General features: G+C 41.7%; 1 protein-coding gene across 1 annotated transcript in view; it reads right to left on the bottom strand.

Annotated features, from left to right (window-relative positions):
- Positions 1 to 4,747: 4,747 nt before the first annotated feature.
- The window catches only part of LOC132820607 (NXPE family member 3-like), a 57,593-nt gene continuing 51,415 nt past the window's right edge, over positions 4,748 to 10,925 (bottom strand). Inside the window, exon 5 of the mRNA XM_060832811.1 lies at positions 4,748 to 5,301. Coding sequence (XP_060688794.1) covers positions 4,748 to 5,301 — 554 coding nt within the window. The remainder of the gene's footprint in view (positions 5,302 to 10,925) is intronic.

Here is a 10,925-nt window from a genome sequence, read left to right as displayed (position 1 = left end):
AAAAATTTTTCACAGGGTGTGATGGTTGCCTCGGACACACTACCAGTGGAATTGGTGGAAGCAGGCACATGGGCAACGTTTAAGGCATTCCTTGATAGACACATGAATAGGAGGTAAACAGAGGGATAGATATCACACATGGGCAATAAGTAGCAGATCTTAATAAGGAACAGGAATTGGTGCAGGCCTGGTGGGCTGAAGGGCCTGTTCCTGTATGTTTTTGTGTTGTATTGTATTTTAATGCATTACCTCACACTTTTCAAGATGTTCCACCCCATCTCCCTGATAATGTGAAGAACAATCAGCTATGAACTCTAGAACCAACGAAGTATCCATTCATTCATCTTATCACCTGCCCACTCACCTTAGACTTACCCAATCATTTACCTACCTATCCATCCCCGAGCCACCTTTACACTGTAAGTAGGGCTGGACTTCAGTTTGACTTAACCTTTCAGTTAAGATTTCAGTTTGACTTAACCTTTTTTAGGTCACTGTACTGAACACAAAGTCAAGATGCCATTTTGTATTCGCATTATTCTGAGGAAACCATTTTTCAAACTGTGTAATTACATAAACTAACGACAACACATATATACTAACCAATATGGTATAATTAGTAAGCAACCAGAAACAGGAATCAATAATGTATGATTGAAGAATAGGTGATTGTTATTAAGGCTGGGAATATACCAATGTTTGTAATTTAAACGTATTAATTTGCAGCTGTAAGCTTTGCTGTGGGAAAGGGAGCAGTCAGATATCATTGACAGAAAACATTGTGCATCCAGTCTTTGTGCTATTACTTTTGAAATATTCAGATATAGGCTCATCAATCCCAAAGAATTTGTCAGCTTTTCATCCAGTTGATTTCTCCAATACTTTATCTTTTCTTATATTAATCTTTCAAGTTTCACAGATACGTTAAAACTTCCCAATTCCAATAATTCTTTGTGTTATCTACTGTGAAGAAAGACACAAAATAGTCCAACATCTCTACGATAAGTTTACTAGTAAACTAAATCTTGTTGCAGAATATAAGATCCAAAATAACATATTGCTCGAAAACTATCAGAATGTCTTCTGATATTCTATCTATCCATATTGACATTGCATAGAAGACTAAGCCACTTTCAATCTATACAGGCTGAACTTTAGCTGTTGTTACAAAGGTAGATACCAGATTGTAATCTTCTGAGTGAAAGTAAAGTCTATTAAAGCCAATATAAACAAAACAGTAATTTTATTACTGATAACAACAACAGTATGTTATGGCAAAGAATGAATTATTTGAACAAAGTAAAATGCATTTAATTGCAAGAAATACTCCCCTGATAAATGGATCCTAAACCAGACAGTGAATTATAAAACAAAATACAAATCGCTTTCTTGATAATCAATTATTTTAGATTGCAGCATCATATGTAGTGGATTAATACTGCAACAAAATCTTGTATAATATTATCAAAAATCCATGAAACAAATTCAGCCAAATTAAAGTAGATTAAATCAGATGGACAATGGACAGTTGTTAAAGGAGATCTATAATGAAAGACTTAAACCCCCAAAGGACTTACTAATTTAAATGAAAGCTTGGTCTTTCGGACTGATTCTTCACTCCAGCCTCTGTGATACTCAGCAGTTGTGGAAGGCCTTAAAATGTGCGCCATTTTAAAAACCAGCTGGACATGGACATAACCATGGAATAGAGGTAGGCAGCCTCATGGAATGCCCTGCACCATGGCCTGCTGCCTGAATCTGTTAATGACTACCTTGGGCAGAGCTTGGAGCAGACCCACCAGGACGTTCTCCAAATTGCTCTTCCCTCTCCACGTCAGGTGACCACAGACTTGGAGCATGGGGCTGAAGTGCAGGTTCAATTTGAGGAGAAACTGCCTGTGACCCTGAACGAGGAGCTGAAGCCTCACACACCCAAAATGAACAGTTTGTGAACTCCTCAAGGTTGAGGAACTGTCCCTTGGAAAATGCTGAAATTACCGAATGAGGAAGTGCCTTCACCCCTGTAGAGGAACATTCAAATCAATATGCTGTTAATCTCCCTGGTTGATTAGTGCCGATATTAAAAAGGCAATTAGTATCTGCGTTTAAATTCATATTTATTCGCGATAGTTACAAAAGTCAATTGGATAAAGATTTATAGGAGTGTGTTTTTCCAGTATAGGGGAGGCAATGGGCTGCATCAATGTTCAAATGATTTCTGGACACAGCCCAGCTTCTGGCTGGCTGTACACACATGACACACACACACACAGACACACACACACACACAAAAAACATGGAGCTTCACAGCAAGTAAGACCAGCACCTGTTACAGTTATCTCCAGCTCTGAAAGGCAATCCCTCTCAAAGAAAGCTGGAATTACATACAGGAGGATGCTGCTGAATACAGTGTGGTTTCTGCAAAAAAGGAAATTGAGAACTAGGGCACAGAGAGGGTTCTGTGCTAGAGTCCGTGCTCATGAAGGTGGGCAGCAGATAGAGATCATGTTTTCCGGGAGGTCCCGTACCCTCATAGAATGCCTCTGAAATGAGTGGGTGCAGGTATCGAGGATCATCTCCACATACCTCCAGCAAAACAGCATTGGCAAGTATAACACTTAAACACAGTGCAATACAGCCATTCACATTCTTCCCATTCCTGTAGGACCACTCACAAGCAGTAGAGAGCAGCAAAGAATCAGTGGAATTAGGTACAACTTTATTATCTCAGTTCGATGAAGGAGATGGTGTTCAGCATCATAGGAACGCTGTCCTAGAGACAATGGTATCCAGCTTCAACCCTCCCTTCTCACTTACACTTTCAGATACAAAAATAACACCAACAGCCCAGTCCCAGCACATCCAGGAGGAAAGGGAATAGCTCTGAGCAGCTATGCCATTCCAATGCAGCTACGTTACTGGTCTACAGTGTGGAAAATTGCCCAAGTGTGTCCTGTACACAGAATGAAGGAGAAATCAATCTACTCTCAATCATCAGCAAAGTGACAGAATGTGTCACCAGCAGGGCCAATAAGCCCCACTTTCTTCAGCAATAACTTGCTCACTGAAGCTTAGTTTGGACTCCACCATGACCATTCAGCTCCTGACCTCATTACAGCCTTGGGTCGAGCATGGATAAAAGAGCTGAATTCTAGAGGTGAGGTGGGAGTGACAGCCCTTAACATGAAGGTCACATTCAACAAAGTGAGGCATCAAGGAACCCAAGCAAAACTGGAAGCAAAGGGTATCAGGGGGCAAACGCACTGTTGGTTTCAGTCATACCTGGCACGCAGGAAGATGGTTGTGGTTGTTGGAGGTCAGTCATCTCAGCTCCAGGATATCTCTACAAGGATTCCTCACCGAGGCCCAGCTACCTTCAGCTGCTTCATAAATGACCTTCCCTCCTCCATAAGGTCAGAGGAATGATGTTCACTGATAATTGAACAATGTTCAGTACCATTTGCTGAAGCAGTCCACGTTCAAGTGCAACAAAACCCAGACGATATCCACACTTGGACTGGCAAGTGGCAAATAACATACATACCACACAAATGACAGGTGATCTCCAATAAGAGATAATCTAACCACACTTTGATGTTCAAATACTACTCATAACAATACCCTACTATTAACTCCTAACCCTAAGAATACAAGAGCAGTTCAGAACCAAGGAATTCTACAGTGAGTAACTCACCTCCTGAATCCCCAAAGCCCTGCCTATCATCTACAAGGTACAAGTCAGGAATAGGATGGAATACTTTCCATCTGTCTGCAGTTCCAACAACACTCAACAAGTAACACCACTCATCACAAAGCATCCCACCTGCTTGAAATGACATTCACAAATATTCATTCCCTCCACCACGAACACTCAGTTCTGGATGTGTGCATTATAAAATGCACTGTGGAAATTCACCTAATGATAAAATTTGTTTAAAGATCTTTAGACAGCACCTTCCAAAACCCCAAACACAATTATTTGGAAGAAAAAGGCAGCAGATACATGGGAACACCAACACCTACAAGTTCCCCTCCAAACCCTTCCTATCCAGACTTGGAAATATCTTGCCATCCCTTCAGTGCTGGTTTGTAAAATTCATGGAAATCACTCCCTAGCGTTATTGTGGGTCTACTTCCAGTACATGGACTGCAGCAGTTTGAGAAGGCAGCTCACCACCACCATCTCAAGGGCAACTCGAGATGGCAATAAATGCTGGGCTACAAAATGAAGGCCATGTCCAATAGGTAAATAAAAAGAGAGAGACAATAAACCACATAAGGGATGTTGAGGCACTATGACTTGATCTGTGGGACTGACCATAACTGGGAGATTCAACAGAATTGGGATCAGTACATGATGAGTTGCTGAACAGGAGTGGACTCCAAAAAGACCAAAGGGAGGGGGCTTCAAGTGAATCAGCTCACTGTTGGGGTAGGTCACAGACCGGTTCTGTTGGAGAGAACTCTTACAGGAACATTGAGAGGGCAGCATACAGAGAGCATTGGTGAGCATACTCACTGAGAGACTTGGCGTACTGGTCTCCTGGCACTGTCAAGGCTTCTGGAGAATACAGAGGACATCGTGCAGACCTTAAAGTCTCTCCATTCCACCAGGAATGTGGAGGCCAATTCTTTGACAGAATTCACATTCCCAGCTGTAATGGAAGTTTCTTTGCTGCTTTCTCAGTGCATCATGTCAGGTGGCTTTAACCCACTCTAAAGAGGGGTAAACATTGTGAAATAGTGTTTATCTTTTTATAGAAGGGCACACATATGAAAGAAACACATCTATTTCATTTTTTATAATAATTCTCCCAGAATGTATATTGTGAGGAAGGTAATGTGCTATTGTCATCTCCCAGGCATCTACAAATACCACATTGATGCCTGTGAACATCTTCCTCATCACTGAATCAATCTGAAAAGCGTACCAGTCACTGTAATAGGTAACGATCTGTGGGGGGTTTTCCCGGACATTGGCCGTCTTTATTACAACCAGTGTATCTGGACTCCTGTTAAGTAACTGTAGAATTGACCTCCTGACATTCTGTATTCTTCGAATATAAACTTCGACAGGAAAAGGAGTGAAATGGGCCAGTAAGGTAATGGCTATAACTGTGTTTTTCCCTCCTTTAATCTCGTCCAGTTTATTTGAAATGAGTTGTAGGTGCTGGCTTGCAATGGTGCTGAATTGGATCGGAGGGCCATGAGGGCAAAATTCTACCACAATGTTGTTCTCCAAGTTCACAGCAAGATGAGGACCCACCTTGATAGGATTACCAAGGTCCAATATCTTGAGATCTAAAATAGAAAACAATAGATTTAAGATGCTAAACTACAATATTTCTACTGAGAGAAAACATTATTTTCAACAGCAAAACTCAAAGCAAAGCCACAGAACTTTGTGATTGTTGACTAGGACATAAATCATACACAGGCACCTTGCAGTAAACACAGAAAACACATTTATTTCTCTCTGTGGTTTCCTTTTATATTTTAACTTTCATTTTCCATTAATAGTCTATGCTTTTTTGCAGTGCTGGTCTCCTTATCTGAAGAAGGATGGTCATGTACAGAGGGAATGCTGTGAAGGTTTCCCAGACTGATTCCTGAGATGGCCAGACTGATGTATGAAGAGACATTGAATCAATTTGGATTGTGTTTACTGGAGTTCAGAAGAATGAGTGGGGATCTCAATGAAACCTCCAGTATTCTAGGAGGACTAGATAGGGTAGATTCAGGAAGCATGTTCCTGATAACGGAGGAGTCCAGAACCAGGGATGGCAGCCTAAGGATACAGGTTAAATCATTTAGGACTGAAATGAGGAAACATTTCTTCACCTGGTGAATTAGCTGCCACAGAAAGCGATTAAGTCCAAAACATCATATGATTTCAACAAGAAGTTAGATATAATACTTGATGGTAAAGGGATGAAAGGGAATGAAGTGAAAAGCAGAGACTGGTTCTTGAGTTGAATAATCAGCCATGATCATAATGAACGGTGGAGAAGGATCAAAGGGCTGTGGCCTACTTGTGCTTTTTTTTCAATGATGTGGACGTGCCGATGTTGGACTGGGGTGGATAAAGTCAGAAGTCATATGAATCCAGCTTATAGTCAAATTTATTTGAAATCACAGGCTTTCGGAATGCTGCTCCTTCATCAGGTGAAGTCAAATAAACCTGTTGGACTAAATCCTGGTGTCGTGTCACTCCTGCCATGTTTTCAATGTTTCTCTGTTCCCAGTCAGGAAGAGGACAGTGTTGGATGGGGAAAGGAGATAGTGGCCCAAGAGCTTTGCATAAATAAGAGTAACTCAAAACCTGAACTGGGAGGGGAGGTAATGCACAGAGTGAGATGGAAGAAAAATCATTGCTGGTCAAACCACATAGGCTAAAGAGAACTAACTCATGGCCTGCCATTGGAACATTAGCTGGAGCCAAGGGATGGAACCTGGGAGAAATTGAATGAGAAGCAGTGAGGAAGCCAACTCAGAGAAATTTTGAGAATACACTGACAGTATTGCAGCTAACAAATTGGATGTTTACTAAAGAACCAAAAATGTTCTCAGAATATATGGATGGAATTTTATAACACTCAACTATCCAATTGTCTCAACACCAAAATGATTTGCCATTGTCTGAATGTTTCAGTGTGAAACAGCATCACCTGGTCCTTGAACAAGCTCCACATTTCAATTGCGCCCATCCCCTGCAGTTTTAGTGAAGTCAGAACTAAGATTTCAAGATCTAAAGAAAGTACCAGCAGGCAAGAAGTTGGTTTGAAGTGTGTCTACTTCAATGCCAGGAGCATCCGGAGTAAGGTGGGTGAACTTGCAGCACGGGTTCATACTTGGGATTTCGATGTTGTGGGCATTTCAGAGACCGGAGACAGGGTGGAGTGAGGACAGGAATGGTTACTGCAGGTGCCAGGATATAGATGTTTCAGTAAGAACAGAGAAAATGGTAAAAGGGAGGGTGGTGTGGCATTGTTGGTCAAGGAATATATGACAGTTATAGAAGGGATGTTTGAGGACTCCTCTACTGAGGTAGAATGGGCTGAAAAATGTGTTGCTGAAAAAGCACAGCAAGTCAGGCAACATCCAAGGAGCAGGAGAATCGCGTTTCGGGCATAAGCCCTTCTTCAGGATTCCTGACCTGCTGTGCTTTTCCAGCAACACATGTTTCAGCTCCAATCTCCAGCATCTGCATTCCTCACTTTCTCCCGAGATAGTATGGGCTACGGTCAGAAACAAGAAAGGAGAGATTACCCTGTTGGGAGTTTTCTACAGGCTCCCGAATAGTTGCAGTGATGTAGAGGATAGGATAGCAAAGATGATCCTTGATAGGAGCGAGAGTGACAGGGTAGAGGTTATGGGAGCCTTTAAGTTTCCAAATATTGACTGGAATACTGTAGTTCAAATACTTTAGATGGGTCAGATTTTGTCCAATGTTTGCAGGAGGGTTTCCTGATACAGTGTGTAGACAGGCCAACAAGGGGCGAGGCAACATTTAATTTGGTACTGGGTAATGAACCCAGCCAGGTGTTTGATTTGGAGGTAGGTGAGCACTTTGGTGGTAGCGACCACAAATCGGTATAAGGGCAAAAGTTATAGCTGGGGAAAGGCAATTCTGATGCGATTAGGCAAAATTTAGGATGCATACGATAGGGAAGGAAACTGCAGGGGATGGGCACATTGAAATGTGGAGCTTATTCAAAGACCAGCTACTGTGTGTCCTTGATAACTATGAACTGGTCAGGCAGGGAAAAGGTTGTTGAGCGCGGGAGCTGTGGTTTATTAAGGAAGTTGAATCATTTGTCAGGAGGAAGAAGAAGGCTTATCTTAGGATGTGATGTGATGGCTCAGTTAGGGAGCTTGAGAGTTACACGTCATCCAGGAAAAACCTAAAAAGAGAGCTAAGAAGAGCCAGGAGAGGACATGAGAAGTCCATGGTGGATAGGATCAAAGACAACTCTAAGGTTTTTTATAACTTTATCAGGAATAAAAGAATGATTAGAGTAAGATTAGGACCAAAGCTGAAAATGTGTTGTTGGAAAAATGCAGCAGGTCAAGCAGCATCCAAGGAACAGGAGATTCGACGTTTTGGGCATAAGCCCTTCTTCAGGGCTTATGCCCGAAACGTCAAATCTCCTGTTCCTTGGATGCTGCCTGACCTGCTGCGCTTTTCCAGCAACACATTTTCAGCTCTGATCTCCAGCATCTGCAGACCTCACTTTCTCCTCTAAGATTAGGACCAATCAAATAAAGTAGTGGGAAGCTGTGCATTGAGTCTGAGGAGACAGGGGAAGCACTAAATGAATACTTTTCATCAGTATTCACACTAGAAAAAGACAATCAGGTTGAGGAAAATACTGAAATACAGACTACTAGACTAGATGGGAAGTGTTAGCAATTCTAGAAAGTGCAAAAATAGATAAGTCCCCTGAGCTAGATGGGATTTATCCTAGGATTCTTTGGGAAGCCAGGAAGGAGATTACCGAGCCTTTGGCTTTGTTCTTTATGTCATCATTGTTAATAGGAATAGTGCTAGAAGACTTGAGTATAGCAAATGTTCCCTTGTTCAAGAAAGGGAGTAGAGACAACTCTGGTAACTTTAGACCAGTGAGCCTTACTTTGGTTGTGGGTGAAGTGTTGGAAAGAGGTATGAGAGATAGGATTTATAATCATCTTGAGATGAATAAGTTGATTAGGGATAGTCAACACGGTTTTGCGAAGTGTCGGTCATGCTTCATAAATTTTACTGAGTTATTTGAGAAGGTGACCCAATGCGTGGACCAGGGCAAAGTGGTTGGTGTGGTGTATATGAATTTCAGTAAGGCGTTTGATAAGGTTTCCCATGGTAGACTATTGCACAAAATATGGAGGCGTGCGATTGAGGGTGAATGAGCAGTTTGGATCAGAAATTGGCCAGCTGAAAGAAGACAGATAGTGTTGGCAGATGGGAAATATTCATCCTAGAGTTCAGTTACTAGTGGGGATCTGTTTTGGGTCCACTGTTGTTTGTAATTTATATAAATGACCTGGAAGAAGGCATAGAAGGATGGTATAGGAAATTTGCGGATGACACTAAGGTTGGTAGAAATGTGGATAGTGACAAAGTCTGTTGTAGGTTACAGAGGAACATAGATAAGCTACAGAGCTGGGCTGTGAGGTGGCAAATGGAGTTTAATGCAAAAAAGTGTGAGGTGATTCACTTTGGAAGGAGTAACAGGAAAGCAGAGTCCTGAGCTAATGGCAAGATTCTAGGTAATGTAGATGAGTATAGAGATCTCAGTGTCCAGGTACATAGATCCTGAAAGTTGCCACTCAGGTTGATAGGGTTGTTAAGAAGGCATACAGTGTGTTAGCTTTTATTGGTAAAGGGATTGAGTTTTGGAACCATGAGAACATGTTGTAGCTGTACAAAATTCTGGTGCAGCCACATTTGGAGTATTGCATACAGTTCTGGTCACCACATAATTTGAAGGATGTGGAAGCTTTGGAAAGGGTTCAGAGGAGAGTTACTAGGATGTTGCCTGGTATGGAAGGAAGATCCTCTGAGGAAATACTGAGGCTATTTTCATTAGCAAGAAGAAAGTTGGGAGGTGACTTAATTGAGACATATAGGATAATCAGAATTAGATAGGTTGGACAGTGAGAGCCTTTTTCATCAGATGGTGATGACTAGCACGAGAGGACATAACTTTAAATTGAGGGCTGAAAGATATAGGACACATGTTAGAGGTAGTTTCTTTGCTCAGAGAGTAGTAGGGAACGTACTGCTTGAAGAGCAGTAGATTCACCAACTTTAAGGGCATTTAAATGGTCATTGGATAGGCATATGGACGAGAATGGAATAAGATAAGATAGATGGGCTTCAGATTGGGTCTACAGGTCAGTGCAACATCGAGGGCCAAAGGGCCTATACTATGCTGTAATGTTCTATGTTCTATGTTCTATGATTTTTTTCAGATCAGGATGTTTTTGTTCCTGGGATGTGGGTGGTACTAAGTCAGCATTTCCTGAGCATCCCTCCTTTCCCTGAAGAAGGTGGTAGTGAGCATGAGCTGTTTTTATTTCTGATTTCCAGTGTCCACGGCTCTTTTGATTTTTATTGGGTACACTATCAGTGCTTTGAGGAAGTAAGCTCCAGTATTTTGATCCTGCAACTTTGAAGAAATGGTGACATATTTCAGTCAGCATAGTAATTGACTTGGAGGAAACATACAGGTTGTGATGTTTCCATTTAATTTCTGCTTTTGCCTTTCTAGGCAGTTGAGATTGATGATGTCAGAGAAGCCTTGGTGAGTACAAATGGTACACATTGCTTTCACCAAGTGTCATTGATTGAGGGAATGAATGTTGACAGTGGTGGGAGTTGAGTTTCCTATGTGTTGTTGGAGCTACACTCAACTTAGTAAGTGTGGAATATTCCTGACTTGTGCCTTGTAGATGATGGACAAGTATTAGAGAGTCAGGAGGTAAGCATCTGACATGCTTTGAAGCTATAGTATTTATATGGCTGGTCTGATTCAGTTTGTGGCTATCATTGACCAAGCTGTTGATGGCGGGGGATTCAGTGACGGTAATAACATTGAAATTGAGTCCTGGTGAATTGAATAACGAGGAATGTAGACAGGACTTTAAAATAAATTGTTCTGAAGAGGGATCAGCAGGGGAGAATAACTTCAGGAACTAAATAGTCAAGGGTATGTGACTTTTGAAACAGACAGGCAGGAAGGGAAGGGCGGTGAGGTAACTTTGTTAGTATGAGACAAAATAAGTACAATGGCAGGAAATGCTGTTGGATTGGAAGCTGTCGAAGTCATTCAGGGGAAGGTAAGAAATAACGAGGAGAAGAAGACACTGGTGATAGCACTCCATTGGTTCCCTAGCAGCAGCAGTAGCAACAGCTGTTCTGTAGA

The sequence above is a fragment of the Hemiscyllium ocellatum genome, chromosome 12 (assembly GCF_020745735.1).
Source record: "Hemiscyllium ocellatum isolate sHemOce1 chromosome 12, sHemOce1.pat.X.cur, whole genome shotgun sequence".
Taxonomy (NCBI): Eukaryota; Metazoa; Chordata; class Chondrichthyes; order Orectolobiformes; family Hemiscylliidae; genus Hemiscyllium; species Hemiscyllium ocellatum.
The sequence above is the reverse complement of the archived record's forward strand: the minus strand, read 5'-3'. Positions and strand labels throughout refer to the sequence as shown.